Source organism: Phaethon lepturus, unplaced genomic scaffold (genome assembly GCF_000687285.1).
Source record: "Phaethon lepturus isolate BGI_N335 unplaced genomic scaffold, ASM68728v1 scaffold4491, whole genome shotgun sequence".
NCBI lineage: Eukaryota > Metazoa > Chordata > Aves > Phaethontiformes > Phaethontidae > Phaethon > Phaethon lepturus.
Window position 1 is genome coordinate 15327 of NW_010518344.1, and position 17809 is coordinate 33135.

At 43.3% G+C, this 17809-nt stretch overlaps 1 protein-coding gene across 1 annotated transcript in view; it reads left to right on the forward strand.

Annotated features, from left to right (window-relative positions):
* DUPD1 (dual specificity phosphatase and pro isomerase domain containing 1) overlaps positions 1-17495 on the forward strand; it is a 23932-nt gene extending 6437 nt beyond the window's left edge. Inside the window, exons 2-4 of the mRNA XM_010296696.1 lie at positions 1771-1984; positions 11971-12191; positions 17198-17495. Coding sequence (XP_010294998.1) covers positions 1800-1984; positions 11971-12191; positions 17198-17445 — 654 coding nt within the window. The 5' untranslated portion in view covers positions 1771-1799 and the 3' untranslated portion in view covers positions 17446-17495. The remainder of the gene's footprint in view (positions 1-1770; positions 1985-11970; positions 12192-17197) is intronic.
* The last annotated feature ends 314 nt before the right edge of the window (positions 17496-17809 follow it).

Below are 17809 nucleotides of genomic sequence, written 5' to 3' on the forward strand. Positions count from 1 at the left end.
AAAATGTGCTTTACCTTCAGAAATGTGTAAATCCACAGAAGAAAACCAAAGGAGACATTACAACACCCATGTCCCTCACAATAGTCCTTCTCCAACATTATGCCTGGATCTATGGCATGAGTATTTGTCTGGTAGCGTGCGGAGTTTCCAGCGCTGTTAATTGGGACTGAAAAGCTCTCATGTACACCTTCGTCACTTGTTAATCCCTCCCTTGTTTCTTCTTCTTCTTCACCGAGAATACATGGATGTACTGTACTTCAGCTCTCCCCTCAAAAATTTTCTTCAGGTAATCAAAAAATTAAAATAAAAATAATCCGAAAGACCCTTGACCGCAACACACCCAACACCGTGTGCGTGGGGATACCGGCGGGCCTCTCTGGCGGGACGGTGCGGTGCCAAGACCCGAGCGAGGAGCACAGCGCTGCACTCCCGCAGCTGTAGGCCCCTGCAGCGGCCGGTGCGAGGGTTCCTCTGTCACCTGTATTCCACTGGGCTTGTACCCGAGATACTTTCAGCTGCAGGGGCTTAGGGAAGTTAAATATGGATGCAAAAACCCCACCTGTCCAAGACACAAGCATGTTCTTGCAAACGTTCACCCGCCATGCCCTGAGGCAGTGTCTTCACAACGGAACGGACGAGGGAGGCGTTGAGACTCGAGTCAGGCTCTGGCCTTTAACTTCAGGCACCAGCTGCCTCTGAGCTGCCTCTGCTCGTGGGGTCAGCGCCCAGCTCCCGAGTCAGGCACAGCCTTGGGGAAGAGGGGAGGAGGGAGACCACCTAACTGGGCTGTTACTGTCGTCCCCACAGCTGAGGGAGGCAAACCCTACAGGGAAAGTCTAAATCAGGGCAGCAGCTGAAGGAATGACAGCAAGCCGGAGAGAATCTGGAGCTTCAAGAGACGTGTAAAGCTGACACCAGATGACTCAATACCAGCAGATAGCTCAAACACACGGGACATTAAGGTTGTCAGTTCTGAGTGACACAGCTCTGACAACACGGCCAGGCAACGGGTGTTGGTTTTGGCAACATTAATGCTACTCCGATTTTAGCTACAGGATAACATTGCTCCATTTCTCCCTTCTATACCGCGTGTTCATCAGTGCTTCTTCCTACCCACTTGGCATGTATGAATCTAGGATAAAAAAAGAGAGTGACCCTGAAAAGAAGGAAGTCCTTGAGCCCATCCTGGCTGAAAAATATTTTGTCAGTCAGTGGTGCCGCAAAAAGGCAAACTCCCATTCCTGGAAACAGCCTACGAGGTTCAGTGTGCAGGGCTGCATTAAGATCTTGAAAAAATAGGACAGGTACACCCGGCATTCACCTGAATGGACACATTTAATCTCCCCAAGTTGCTGAAAATCACATAAAGGAGAAGCCTTCAGGAGATTCTCAATTAATGATGAAGAAATATCTTAAATTTCCCCCATCCAGTTCTCCTAAGTGCTCTAGATCCCTTGAATCAGGCTGCTAGACCTACCAAATTCTTACCAGCGGATTTTCTAGGAAGCAAATTCGCAACAGCGACTGAACTTCAGTGATCACAAACCTTTGGCTTTTGTTTCTGTTGCTGGTGAGCTTGTCCAACAACGTATTCCTCACCAAATTCAGGGAAGGCAGAACACCAGGTGTGAATCTGCATCTGCCACAGAGCAGGTACATCCACCTCACACCATGCCCAATCACACCTGACCAGTGCCGCTCCCAGTGTTCCACAACTGGAGCAGAACTCACTTGCAATGTGCTTAACGTTCTGTTTTGGTTGCATTCCAGTTTCTTGCACGTCCTGAGCACACTACTCCATGGACAAGATGTCATCAGCGGGTTTGAATGCTGGGAAGAAGAATGCATACACAGCAGTCAAAGCAGATCCTGATGAGGATTACTGTACCCCAGGTGCATTTGAATTGGAGCGACTCTTCTGGAAAGGATGCCCGAAGTACACTCATGTCAATGAAGTCTGGCCCAACCTCTACATAGGAGATGAGTAAGTGTGTACCTAGTATCTCTACATAGCAGATAAGTAGTACTCATGAGACTAGTAGATGTACATAGTACACCCCTTCTGCATAGAGGATGACTAAGCTGTACCAAGTACAGCTCACCAGAGCAGGGTGTTTCTTTCCTTCTCCTACCCATTCACTAGTATTTAGCAGTGATGATGTGATTTGATGAGCTACTGAGAGATGCCAGAGTTCAACAGAGCAATCGGAGCCTACCACAACCCTTACAGATATAGGCACAGGGTGTTGGTTGCTACTCCTTCAAGAAAGTGCTGGGTAAGCGTGGCAGGGTCTACTGTTAAAGACTGAGTAACAGGAGCAGTTGTGGCAACAGTGTAGGCTGCAGAGGTTCAAGCTAGTCACAATCTATTTTTAAATGTCTCATTTCAAGGAGTAATTTGTCATTTATCTTGAGTGAAAGCCCTGCCACAGTTACACTGACAGAAAAGCATGGCCTAGATGTGTAGGACCACGGCTTAGGTTGGTTTAAGCCTAAAAATGTAATTCTTGAAAAGCAACTGAAGACACAGCTCAACCCACAGTGGTATTTCTGCATTTCCAAGCCTATGCTTGTGTACATGGAGTACTCTGCATTTCCAAGTTGCTCAAGAGATTAAAACAAACAGAACCCTGTGGAAGGCAAAGCTGCAGAGATGTATCTCACTGATCAGACCGAGTGTGATTTGGAAAAAAACCAAACCCACAAGACAGACTTAGCTCTGCTGAGCACAGGACTAAGTTAGAAACAGCCTATTCTGACAAGCAGAGGAGTGCTGCAGCAGGGAGACATGCCATCAGAAAATCCCCCAATCCAAACCCTGGGCAGAGCAAGAGAGCTTTTCTTACCCCTTAGGCGTTATTGGTCCCCTTCCCATTTTCCTCTACACCCTGCACTAACATGACATTTCTTTTACATCATCACTGTAAGGCACAAGCAGGAGCCCCACTGGCTCCAAAGTTCTCAGTAATTTTTTTTAAAAGGTCCTAAAATTCATCCGTTGCCAGCTTATAAAAGAGGAAAGATATACAGCCTTGAATGTTACAAGACTCCGAATATCATCGACCAATTAATTCTGCGGCGCCAGAGGCAACAGAAACAAACACCAGCTCTGGGCTTTAATCAAGCCAGGACTCCCACTTTTAGAGACAGGGAAAAAAAATAAATTAAAAAAATATATGTATTTTAAGCCACGGGAAGAGCCTGGCCAAATGACTCAGGAACAAAGGAGAAGAGGGTTGAGTTGTCCTCTCCCCATCCTGCCCTGCCCGCCTTTGTTAGATATTTCTAACTCAAGGTTCAGTGTAAAGAACAGCCTCTTCTGGCATTTATTTCCTATTTCCTTGTTCAAAATCACCAGCAGATTTACTCTGAATTATTAGAATTATTTCCCTCTTACGTCTGTGGTGCAGCTACAGCTCTGCCCTCTGAGCAAAGGGATCTAAGGAGACAACAGATCTGTGGGCAGCCTCTAAGCGCAGGACACCAGCCACTGACTCTGCCATGTAGTCGTCCCCGTGGCAGTGGCTTGTTAATCTTGTATTTAAGAAATGCTAGGAGGCAAGACTCCGACTGCGGTACACACCTCGCTCAGTGCAAGCGAACCAGAGGAACAAGCTTCCGGAGAGGTACCGACAGCCACACCCGCTTACACGGGGCAGGTTTTGTTTCTGCAGGGGACAGGTCTTAAGTCAGGAGATAAAGCAATGGTGCTTCCAGACAAAACAAGTCCCCCACATGACCGGGACAAAAGAATGAGAAAGCCAACGGAAAAGGAAGAAGTGGGGACCAGGTGAGGGGGTGAACAGAAGTAAAACTTCACCAGAAAATGAGGCGCTCTGCAAGAGAACGACTATTGTGAGACGGGCGAATTTGACATCCAGCAGCAGAAAATCTGAGATGAGAACCGGTCTGCAGGCAAGATGCAGTTTCCATTACCAGAACTAAGATTTGATTTGAAGTAGGCAAAGTCCAGGGACCTCTGTATCTTTCCTCGGCCTGCTCCACACCTTGATTCTGACCAACAGCTTCCCCCTTCAGTGTGGCAGGGGTTTTTGTATTCTTTTATTTTAAGATCATGCTGTAGCACTGGTCGCCAAAGAGCTGCCATTGAGATGCGAACAGATGTTGGGTGTATTTGAATCCTTAGCCATGCTAAATTAAGGTTGATCTTGAAAGAATTTAGTGGAGCTCATCAACAAAATCAAGTGAACACACACATGCAGAGTTTATCTTCAGAGCCTTCACATCTGTGCTTCATTCCTGCCTCCTGCATTTACAAGGTTAACAGGACTTGTGACTGCTTATGGAAATGCTAATTAATTACCCTGACTACGTAACCACATCTTCCTTCTAATGCAATGCAGGCTATCAAGGAGCCCTGTGAGGCCACTCAATCCTTTTGTTACAAGGCTCCGCTGCAGATGTTGCCCAGAGGCAATGAAATCTCCATGAGCCTGTCAGGCCCAGAATAATCAAAGCCTCAAAATATAACATGCTGTGTTCAGCTCCAATTGAAATTTTCCTCCAGCAAGTTCCAAGGACTTTTAAAGACCAGACACTGGGACTTGTAGGAGACGGCCCAGTGATAGGAATAAAACATGCTTTGCCAAGATTTTGATTCATCTGCTACCAGGACTAGTGCTTGCATGTATCCTCCCTCACATCCAGAAGCCTTCTACAGGGATAGAAAGCAGTTTTGTCTTGCTCCTTTCTGTCACTGGTCACCAGGTTACTTGCATGGGCAGCTTTACTTTCTAACCGAAGCCCGCCTGGTTCACCACAACCACACGGAAAACCTCTACCAGTTACGCAGCTCGTAGTTTCTTCTTGCGGCTCTTCAGTGATCGCATTATTACCCGAGATGATGCCCGTGGTTCCACATTTCTGAATTGCAAAGAATATTTAGCTGAAGACAAAGGCCTCTCAAGATTTTGTTTTTTTCTTAACCATCCTCTAGCTCTCATTAGGATTTAAGGCTTGATCACAATTTCAGGTCTTTCTGCGTTCTCAAACCACTCTCAGGGGAAGTCTTCTGGAGTCTAATTCCTTACAGCTGATATGCAGCTGAACTGAGCTTGCACTTCCAGAAAGCTATAGTCTGTGTTCGTCCCAGTGGAACCCCAGTGCTTATGCTCTTGAGAACTAACACAGGTAAGGTTCAACGAGACACACGAGTAACTCAAACTTACAGACTGGAGTCTATGATAATTAAAATATATAACTGAACTTTAAAATAAACATATGCTTAACTAAAATTCACTCTCTCCTCTTCCCTTTCTCCAGAAAAATAATATGGTATGGCTTTTTCCAAGTGACTAAGTAGAAAGACAATTTATACTGATCTGGAAGAAGTAAATGCTGATCTACTCGGGGTAGCAAATAATTACCTCCCACTGTTTAGCATTACGAACTCCTAGGATCTACACCAGTATTAATCATACAAAAATAGGAGCGTATGCAGATTTAGATTCCAACACCGCTCTTGAGGACATAGTTCCAACTCTGTTAGTACAAGAACCTGCCAATCGTAACAGAAATTTAACAATCCAGAAAATCAGATTTGTAACACTGGACCATAAACCTCTTAAAGCAGCAACGGCTTCCAAGAGAAGGAACACTTCCCCACGCAACATCATCTCTGTCTATAGGCGATTTCTAACACTCGGTAAGTGACTGAAGTCAAGATGAGGAACTGACTGACTACATCCCATGTGTTTGATGTCTTTGCTGCATGGAAAGCAGAGAGGTATTTCTTGTATCTAGGTTGTATCACTTACAAAACCAGCATCCAGCGTTTGGGGCTAGAGGAAAATGGACTACTAAAAACCTTTTTCTACCACGTATTATGAAGATCCTGTTCAGTATTTTCAGCGGTACCTAAAAATTCTTCTAATTCACACTGAACAGGAGGTATCCACAGAAATGGAGCAACACCTCAGAGGGGAACGGGGATACAATGCTACAGTATCTCTAGATCCCCTCAGTGCTGGAGTTACCAAAGGAAACTGGGTCAGTATTATTGGAAATTCTCAACATCTCTCCTCAGGAGGGAGAACTGCCAGATTTTCTTAAGCAAGTGTTGGTATTGCCTATATTCAGGAAGCTTCTTTCTGACACTGTCCATCTGGTAAATTATCATCCTGCATCGAGCTTTCCTTCAGTGTTTAAGAAAATGGAACAGTTTGAGAGAGACGATTCCTCTTCTAGTAATTCCTCTCCTAGTAACATGTCGCCTCAGATTTACTTGTGTTTTGTCAATCTGTGGCTTTAACAGTCTATACTGAAATACGTTTGCATTGCTCAACCTTTGCATGAAGCTTAAGAGACTTGGCTCTACTTAGAGCTTATAAAGCGAGCGTACCAGTTGCCTGGCTGACCAGTACCAGCCATGCGGTGCTGGCTTACCTGTGGAGGGAGCTGCTCTGCCCACACCCTCACAAGGCGTGACGGGGGATTGCTTCCCTTCCTTTTGATGCACTTGGGTTTTCATCATCAGCCACCTTCTCTTCCTTTTGGTAGCTTTTCATACACTTCATACTTGATGCGGAGGTGCAGGCTGCAGCGCCTTCAAGTTGTTTTTCCCTCTCTTCTAAATCCATTGGTTTGGGCACCTTCCCGATGAAAGCAGCTGGGGCTAAAGCTTGTTATGACAGCGTTGTTGAAAAGACAGAGAAGGGATTCGGTACACTGGAGATGGCAACTTGAAAGAAGGATTTTCTTTCACCTTACAACTACTTACACTGTTGCTTCCAGAAGGCGGCAGAGCTTGCTACAGCGCTTGCTTTTAATGCTATGAATCTTAGCTTTAAAACTGACAGCAGGAACAGTTAAAGTTCTGGACAAGCCCTTTATTTGCCCTTGCACAACCCAAAAGAATTGTCTTTGGGGAACCATCTGAAAATGGATGACGTTTTTGTTTAGGTCAGTTATCCCTCTTGGTGATAGTCTATTATTATCAATATATCCCTATGTGAAAGTGATTTTATCTCCAATTTTCACCATTTAGATGGCATTCCCACATCAAAGTATTCCCCCTTGCCTCAGAACTTTAAAAACATGTTTATGAGTCCATATGTCCTACGGTAAATGCAGGGTCTGATTCAGCAAAGCACTGAGCTTTTGCTTAACATGCTTTGCTACAGAGAGGAGGACTTCTGGGTATCCTTAACTTTTAGCATATGTTTATGTGCTCTGAATTGAAGAGCTGATGAGTTTTTACAGGGGACCAATCTGCCCAGTTCATCCCTTACTAAACTGAATTATACTGAAATTTTCACTGTTATCTCCCAGTGCCACACTTCACCTTCTCTGCATAGGAACACATTCAAGGCAGACACTGGAGACCACAGATGCACTGTGTAAAAGGAAATCAAGTGCTAATAGCACAGATGGTGGAGATATACAAAATGAAAACAATTGCAAGACCAGGCAAATGCTTATGGCTTCACCTACGCTATTTGTAGCTAACTCTTCTTTACAATAGCTACTTAAAATTTAACCATAATCACAAAAATTGAAATATTAATTACAATTTATTAGGAAACAGCAGCACCCAAAGCGGGAAAAAGAGGAATATTATTAGCGTGACTATTGAACTCTGGTAGTGAGCCAACTGCCAGGGAAAAGAGTCTGTGCCATTTCTAGCTGAAAGTGAATTAGAAATAGAGTTATAAATCCTCCAGTAAGTTATGTGATTCATATACCCCTGAATGACCCTACGCTATTAGTCACCTCAACCAGTCAGATATTTGCAGATATTTATGCTTGATTTATTCCTTCCTTTCACCTAAAACACTGATACCTCAGACATGGTAAAAACTGCAAGGAAGACCAAAAGCGTTCCCCCCGGGACGTAACCAGGAGTATCATGCATGATGAAACAACAACAAAAAAATAGACTCTGATTAAAGTAAAGAGAGAATGATGGATGCTTCCACAACGGCACCTACGCTACAGATTCAGCTGAGGTTGGAAAGCAAGCCAGTCCTTCGCACAAAGCTGGAGTTCACTGATGGTTAAAGCCAGTCCAAGCAAACACATCAAGGGGCACAGCAACATTTCCATTTACAAACGTATGGGTCCCCCTATATGAGGGCTTAACAGCCTGTTTCCTGCTCGCTGTTAACTGGCAATCGACGTGCTGCAGACCCAGCACGACCTCAAGTGTAACTGCCTATATTATGGCAGTGTCAGAGTCTCAGCACAGGGGCCATCCCGGCCCAATAGTATTTACGACCAATGGGCAAGGTAAAAAGACAGCTGATGGGAGTGAAAAAGCAGACAAACCCATGGACAAGTGGTGGTCCAACTGGGCTGTCTGTCCAGCTTTTGGGGAAAGGTTTTACAAGAAAAAAAAAAAAGGGAAGATTTTTGCAAGAACAGTAGAACTATATTTTATGAAAACGTGATTATCAAGTGCAAGACTGGGGGGATGGAGAGAAAGGAGAAGGAGCATAAGTGCTTCCTAATCCCCACATCAAGTTTGAAACCAAGCACTCTTGCTCTTGAAGAAGAGTGAGAGTGTCACTTCAGCTTCCTCCAAAAGATGTGGATTCTAAAGCCCAAGGCAGGACCTCCTGCAGTCCAGTGAACCCTATTTTGATTGCACAGTAACTGTTTCCTCAGACCTTTACACAACATTATGTATTAGAAATCTTAGAGAAAGCTTTCCATAGATAATATTGTCCAGGGTGTATGCTGGAAGAAAGGTTCCCTGACATCCTCCTTGCAGATTACATGCCATAGCTCAGCCTGCAAATGCACAAGCTACATACCCACAGGACCTACATCGACCATGCTCCACATAGCCAGGGCAAACGTTTCAGGTCTTGGTTCAACTAACAGGTTCTGCAACACCTACACACAGCAGTCTGACTACCTACTCCAGTGAAAATGTGGCGATCTTAACAGATTTGAGTGCTCAAGACTGAGCATTCATTTTCTGGAAGTTTTCTAGGTTAGCAATGTCAGTAGAAAGAAGAAAGTGTGCATCCATATTATAAAGAAAAAGACTATATTGGACAAGGTTACATTCAATCCAAGACGGTATTGCTGAATCCGTTTACATTTCAAGTGTAATTAAAAAGCAGGTAACATTTTAAAAATCAGCCTATTCCAAACATTTAGGAGAACAGTACAAAGTCTTCAGTGCGAAAAACAGTGGAGTAGATAACCCCTGAAGTATTTCATTGGTACACTTACAATTTACTTTCAAAATAAGAGATTTCACAGAAAATGATGCAGTTACCTCTGAGCATTTACAACGGGCTTTTTGCAACAGCATTCCAGGTTGATCCATTGCTGCTTCCCATTCCCCTTCCAGCCCAGGCTACGGGAAACAGAGTGAGCTAACAGACACAATGCGCATATACTCAAACTCCCACAGGCCAAGGGCCGGGTGCTAATGCAAATTGTGATGCAAAACGAACACCTAACTGCCTTGCCTTTAATCGATTAAATAAAAAGGAGGAGAATTAGTTCCATCCCGGGCTCCACATTCACAGTGTGCAGCTCCAGGCAAGACGGGGAGGTGGAAGGGGGAAGTTCCCAGCAGCTCGGCCAGACTGAGCCGACTGCTTAGGCAGCTGGTGAAAGACAGCATGCGATCCTAACGCAATCCTCAGAAATCGAACAGGACTGCAAGGGCGACCGTCAGAAACAAATGCATGAGATGCACCCGCTGTGTCAAAAGGCGATCTCCTGAGAACCTAACCAAGGAAACAGGAAAATTCGATTTCAGATGAATGGAAGCGTCAATTGTTAATGATTGTCATGCGAACTATTGTTTGACATTGTCCTTGCTCGGAACAACTTCATAATTTAATTCAAATGCTACTTATTAGCCTGAGCAGGGCTTGCAGAAACCAAAGTTTGGCAGTACCTACAGTCCATCAAAACCTTTGTTTTTCCGCTGACCCTAGCTACCCTGCAGTCCTACTTGTTATTCAGCATGTAGGTCTCCGCTTGCAGGGGTTCTAGTTGAGCACAGCTCTCTGAGCTGAAACCACCAGTCTTTCATGGTTTGTTGGATACGTTCTTTGGGCCAAGTCTGGTGAATGGAAAACATATTTTCTCCATCCAAGCATCGGGGAAGCAAAACAAATTAAGACTTAATTTGAAACCAGAATCTGTAGTTCACCTCAAGCACATAAAAACCAAGAGAAGTAGTTATTCACTGCACCTTTACTCTTTGGCCAGGGCATTTAGTCTGTTTTTTTAAGTACCGGCCATCCTTTATAGTCCAGAATTGAAGCACCTTTGTTGGCAAAGCGTATTGAGCATATCCACCTGAAGAGAATGCTAAGCCACGAGTCTTCTAAAAGGAGGGAGAAAAAGCAACATCTTTTTAAGTCAATTACTGCAACAAGAATACAAAGGGAAGGAGTGAGCGTTATTTAACCTGAGGTGAAGGTGGCAAGTCACAGCACTAGCAGCAAGATGCTGCTGCTTCTCTGTCCTCCAGAGCCTACTGAGCTTTGGCAGGCATCACCATACTAACAGAAGTTTTTACTTTTTTTTTTTAAAATCATTGTATAGGGGACTTATGACATTATTTCACAGCAAAAATGTCAGGAATGATAAGGTCTTGACCTTACTGGCTAGAAAGGAATTTCTGCAGGGAGAAAAATCTACTCAGATCAGCCAATTATCATGAGCTTTATTTAAATCAGAAAGAGCATAGGTAAGACCTTCAGTATCCATATCCCAGTTAAATGCTCTCATCACTAGGTTCTTGACTGCTCAAAGGGGGATTTTGACTTTGACAGAGGCTGGGAAGGTGGAGTCAACTTCATGCCATTCTGAGCTCTCACTGCTGGAATGATGAAACACAACAGGTAGCCCACCACAACGTCCTGTGTGACAGCAGCTGCTTTTACACATTGAAGTGTTCAGGAAACATTCATGGAGAGAGGTATTTTTGGTTGGAAAAAGCTGTTTCACGTCATGCACCAATTTAATTATGGCAGCAGTAGTTATGTGAAAATATATTCGCAGAAAAAAGCCTATGCGATTTTTTGTAGGAAGCTCAGTAGTCTTCCTAAGGACTAATGAAACTTGACAGCTTTTCCAGAACAAAAAACTTTCCAAAATTTAAAGCTTTCTTTAATGGAACAAAAAAGTTTTTACATGCCTGTCCACAAACTCTGCACTTTTTGAGGAATTTCTGGCTGCTGGCAAGCACTTAGGAGTGTGTATTTGGCACACAAAAATCTAGGATTTCCTCTCCTATCTGACTTCCCTTGTCCAAGGGAAGAGAAGACAGGAATAAAGTAGAATATTGGGCTAAATATATGGCTTTCAGCTTTCACTGAAGGCTAATAGTCAGTGTCTATATCTAGTTCTTTTTGCTTCAGACCTCTGGTTTAACCAAACATGACAGTAAAAGGAAACCTGATAGGGCACTGTGACCACAGAAGGGTGATTCTTTAAAATTACTTTTATTTTTTAAAATAGAAATGGAGAAAAAACTCAGTAACTTCTTTTAGGGATGAAGAACTTCTTTTTGAATCCCAGATGATCTTACTACTCACGTATCACTGACTCTTATTAGGTGTGCAATATCAATTGATGGGACAGAAGGGGAAAGCAGCATTCATGGGTCCTATTTCAAGGTCTGCCACTGATTTGCTTTTATGCCATTAAATAATTCATTCTATTTCTTTCTGTATCTCAAGTTTCTTTTTGTACAAGATGGATAGAAGCCAGTATTGCCTACATTACACAGATGCCAGGAAAATAAATTCATTTTTAAGGTGCTTTAGGGACCTGGGAGAGATAGTTATGAACTCCAGAAGGAACACTCACTCTGAATGACAGTATCTTAAGATCTTTACAATGGTAAATGATGCATTTTTTTAAGCACTATCAGTTTCATTAACATTTAGAACATACCAAATCAGAGATATTTCTTTTTTCCTGGCTTCCTGGTAAGAAGCTTCTTCACTTACATGACAGCTCTTGTTTTAACAGGAAAACTGCGTTAGATCGCTACAGCCTTGAGAAGGCAGGCTTCACCCACATCCTCAATGCGGCCCATGGTCAGCGGAACGTGGACACAGGACCAGAATATTATCACGACATGACTGTGGAGTACCATGGAGTGGAGGCAGATGATCTTCCCACTTTCAAGCTCAGCCAGTTCTTTTATTCAGCTTCTAAATTCATCGATAATGCACTTCAGGATGAAAGAAGTAAGGAGTGCTGACAATGGTTAAAAGCAGTACAGTATTTACTCCGTCTGATTATAACCATAGTTCCATGGCTTTCAACCTTGCGGGAATGAAACAAGTCCAGTACATTTTAACAGAGAACATAAAATTAGTAGCAGGGAACCAGTTTAAGAGAAGGTAGTGATGAAACTAGGATCTTTCTCACTGCAGAGCTAGTACCAGCACAAAAGCCCCTTACCAACACTTTGATAAAAGTCCACATCACAGCTTGCATTGAGGTCTCCTGTCTGATAGAGGTTTTTTGTTGTTGTTTTGACTCCATAAACACAATCGGACATTGCATAGGTTCCATGAAGTAAATTGTCTTTTTCTTAAATTAGTCCCTGTTAAGAAAGGTGTAATGAATATTGGTTGCATAGTGGTGGGAGGGGAACACGAGCACTCTGCAGATATTCCAGGCTGTCACTCCACAGCATCATGCTCTGCAGCATCAGATTCACTCTACAAATATAAAACCCACCTTCCTACCTGGCCATCAGATCTACCCCAAGCTATTACAGATTGATCTCTGCCCTCTTCCAAGCAGCAGGGGACCGAAAAAACTCTTGACTGCGGAGATCTAGAAACATTTCATTAAAGCTTCTGTAATTTCTCAGCTTGATTACTACAATTCATTATTTGCTGATCTCCATCAGTGTTCTATCAGGAAGTTTTACACTGATAAGTGCTACAGCCTAGGCCTCACACTGGCTTTCAATATTACTCCTACTCCTTCCCCCAATATGCCTCTCTTTAAAAATCTCTACAGGATATTTTACCAGAAACCAGCTGAGAAACTTAAGACTTTCTTGCTGACCTACAAAAACCTTCATATCAGAGGGTCACATATCAAGATTCTAGCTTCATGTCAGCTTCTGTTCTTGGCTGTTCAGCACAGCTGTAGCCAGCTACTAACTGTCTTGCCCCCAGTAGCCAGCCAGGTCTTCACAATTTTAACCCTTCAAGCAAGTACAGTGTACAGCAACAGTCCCTTCCCTTGGTCAGGAGAAAGTCTTGAAAGCAGTTTAGTTTTAAAAAACAAAGTCTCAATAGCAGGAGAAACTGCTTCAGGAGCTTACTTGCTCGTGAAAGAAAGGTACCTGGCATTTCAAAAAGCTATGTCTGAAGCACTGCCTTTGGGAAGGGGTGGATAACTAACATGCACCTGCGTCCAGCCCCGGCTGGAGGCTGGAGGTCAGTATCAGACTGGAGCAGCGGAAGGAACAAATGCAGACGTCCTCGCTCCCATCACGCTGCTGTTCCTCTAACACCTCTGTCTGCTGCACGGAGGGAGAGAAACAAGCACAAGAGAAGCAGCAACGGCTAGGAAAAATCTTGCATCCCAATAAATATTGAGGCAGGGATGGTTGGGAAGGGGAAGGATCAACCTTTTTGTTTCAAAACCACACCAAAATCTAGGAAGTTCTGAGACAGGATCAAGTACCAATCCAGCACTGAAACACAAGACCAAATCAAAGAGTGACTGGACGAACTTCTACAAAACAAACAAAAAAAGCTGCACTTAAGTAGCTACTACCAACTGCAATCATTTCTCTAGCTGTGCACTGACTGCCACATTCACACAGTTTTTAAACAAGAGAGCTAGGATCTTTTTTGATGGAGACCAATGAAGAATTACTGTAACACTCATGAAGGAAAAGAGCAAGCTCTTAACTGCCTCGTGAGGGAAAAGTACACTAAATGTACATCTCTTATCCCAGACAAAGGCATGCATAAAGGCACATATGAGTGGCCCACAAAGAGGCAGAGGTTGAATGCATGATCATAGCTTTCCAATACGCATTTACGAAACAACGGAACGACTCCAGAAACTAGACTAGGCTGATGTCTCTCACATTTACAGGAGAAAAGACTAGAGGCAAGTAACTATTGCTCTCCTCTAATAACATAGATGCATTATTTGTGACTGTACATCTAGTGTAGAAATGTACTATGTATTTCAAGTGCCTAATGAAAGGACAGTTTGCATGTACCTTCCTGACCTGAAATAGGATTTTATAGTATGTAACCAAGTACCTATCACCAGTGGTAATAACATGGGACTTCAGAACATAGCACTATACTTCTGATCAATAACACCATTACATTCATTTACTACTCTGCATTAGTATTAAGCATTAAGAGAGAAAAGGGGGAAAAAGAAAAGTTTCGACTTTTGTGACCAGAATGTATGTATTAATGAATTTGCTTCAGCTGTATCACATTGTTTGGGGTATGACCTTCAGCCAGCCAAGTGATCAAATTCATGTAATAGATGTCTTCATACAATGCTTTTTGCTGGGAAGCTGCTCAACAGTCAATGTGGCTGAAACAAGTTGTCAGGCAAATGAAGAAACCTGTCTTTTTGCAACAGGCCAGAAAGCTTGGCAATTGGTGCCTAAACACAGTCCTAATGCAGTAATTCTGACTTAACCTTCAAAATCTTTGTGAAGAAACTCCCAGATCAGAGCAGTACTTGCAGACTTGAAACATGGGCAGATGGACTTAAGAACAGTGAAAGTAGCTCAGTTATAAGAGTTAAGTTTTAGAGGCAAACTTGAACTGGTTGCAATTATGCATGCTATCTTTCAGCTGTGCATATAAAGATTTCCCAAAACATGCAATTCAGACCATAGGACAGCTTAAAATTTATACGAGCAAGGCCTGACTAAACTGACAGACAGACATTAATTTTAGGAGGTTTTCAAGTTCCCTGCTATACGAGAGACTTAGTACTCATTCCCTTGGTGTCTTAGTTCCTCAGAACGTGAAGTAGAGGGGAATAGCATTTGCTTTTCATGTGAAGATGTAATGGGAAAAAATACACTAAAGCCTGAGATGATAAAAGCAGTATGAGAAGAAACATATGAGACAGATAAAAAGACTCAAGGCATTTGACCAAAGACACCTCAACATTCATCACTCCATCTAACTCTGGAAAGAGAGTCTTGCATCTAGACAGATTTTCAAGACACAAAAGCCCAAGTCAAGTGACCAAAATAGTTCAGGGACCTGTCACCACTCAGCAGATCTCTGCCTCTGTGCACTGGTATTTTCTGTTCAGCCACACCTTGAAGGATGTAAGTGGTCAGAATCAAAGACTGCAAGAGCAGACTCCCTCTTGGGGGAAGAGGGTTCAGACTGATCCTTAGGTCAGAACTGGACAGAGTACAAACTAGCCCAGAAGGGATGTGGCCCTGTGTTTTACTGTAATAGGCAGTCAGATCTTGAATATTCATGCACAGGAAAGGACAGATTTCATTTTCCTACAGCCAAGAAACATTTCAGAAAATTGTATGGCCATTTTTTGCCTTTGTTAACACAATACAAAACTGTACATTTTCTCCTAGATCCGCCACATTCGCCACCCACACAAAACAAAGCCTTGTCCTATCACGTATTTCATCACCTCAACAGCAACCCATTTACAAGGTGGGAAGCTCTAAAGAGAGGCATGAAGGGCTGAACAAATGAGAGTTTTCATCCGTTTCAAATATTTGCAGTAATAACAGAAGGGATTATCATTCTGCAGGAGAGGAAAAGGCACTTTTAGTTATCAGAGAGACTGGAATTTTGCCAAGATGCCTCTAAAACTATCTGCTGGGATTAGGATGCAGACTGTAACCATTAATCCTCTAGTGCTGGCAGTTCTTGATGCATCCATTACACAGCAATGCTTCTTGTGCCAAGACATCCTCTTGTGCCTGGAAGCAAAGGAGTTAATCGGCAGGAGTCATGGCTTTGCACCCAACACTTCTCACTAGGCGTAGCTGACAGAGATAAACTATTATTGGCCCTGATAGGATTTTTTTTTTTTCCTGTGGCAATTCAGCTTAGCAGGGTGTTACAGAGTGTGCTCCAAATCTACTTCGTTCAGCAGTTCAACCCTTTGTGAAAGCCCCTCAAGGGCTTTGAATCATTTTTGGAAATCTTTTGAAGTGTTTCAAAACCTGTCAATCAGATCTGAACCCACTTACTGTTCTCTTCCTCCACCTCCCAGAGACACAGCAAATGGGGAAGGTTCCACTTTGGCTTACATCCTTGCTCGTACCTGAAGCCAAGGACTTTTTGCCTCTGGAAGTCCAAGTTAAACCAAGCAATATCACAAGGCTAAATCTTGAGGCACATTTATTCAGAGATTAAAACTATTAGCAGAGACTCTGTATTCACAATATACAAGACAGGCCACTACTGCAAGGATACGATTATGTAAAACAGAGAGTTGGTGGTGGGGAAACGTTGCTTTCATTCAACACGACAGGGCAAGGGTGACTAGCCAGAGAATTCTAAAGCAGCTTTTCGACAGTTTAAGAGGTGGTTTCTTTCTACACGCTTGTCATATGCCTATTAAATTCTATGGCCCTTCTTATCCTCTGCCCTCAAAAATATCACGGAGCCTTAAAAAGCCTTGTTAGCTGTATTTTACAAATGAAGTATTTGGGCATAAAGCGATGCAATCTAGATCTGGAAGGACATTATTGTCGGAACAACAGAAAAATAAGCGAATTCAGTTAGCTTTTACTGTCTAGCTAGTAGAACTAAGAAAGGCACCTCCGTGCATCCCGTTTACGCTCATGGAAGGATGGTTTGATAACATACCAAACCCTCCCACAACTGTGTGCTTTGGTCATTATGCCCCAACACAGAATTACATACACTCTGCCGGCGAGGCATGCTAGATTAGGCTGCAGCGGGGCATGCTACGCTACTTAATGCGAGGCTGCAGCCCCCAGGCCTTCTCCGCAACCTTTGCTCACAAATTAAAGATACCTGGTTCAGGATTAAATGGGTAATCTCCAACTTAGATGGTGTTGAGTTACTATAGTAAGATTTACAGCTTCCGTTTCCCCACCCGTAAAAAGATGGGCCTTACGAAAGTGCTGGTAAGGGCAGTCAAAGCACCAAAGAGAGCAGGGGCACTACAGAAACGTCACTATCAAAGAAATTACCCAGCATCATCTCTGCATCATCTCTCTTTGTTTCTGCAGACAAGGTTCTGGTTCACTGTGCTATGGGTCGCAGCCGGTCAGCCACATTGGTTTTGGCTTACCTGATGATCTACAAGAATATGACAGTGGTGGATGCCATTGAGCAAGTATCAAGACACCGATGCATCCTGCCAAACCGGGGGTTCTTGAAGCAATTGAGAGAACTGGACATAGCACTGGCACTGCAGAGGAGGAACAGCAAAAACTGCTTACCATCTGATGATGACAAGAACAGCACCACGATCTAGTATTGTTCCTGGCAGGGTTGTGCTACTGGAAAAGAAACTCCATAAAAGGAGGGGAGGGGAAGGTGTAGTTGATTACACAGTCACAAGGATCATTTGTTATTTGAAAGGAAAACTGAAGTCATTTCCAATGCTGTCAAGATGAGAAAGAAGGGAAGCCAAATTTAAAACCCATATTCTGAGAATGTTCCAGCCTTAGCAGACTCCTTTGTGACATCAACAAATAAATTTTACCCTCTGTAACAAAACTTTTATAGCACAAGAGCAGGCACAGCTTAAAGAAAACCCTCTTCTAGCCGAGTTCCCCCCAAAATCCTGATCTTACCCCAAGCACATGGCCTTTAAAAGAGTGGAGCTAGGCATTCCT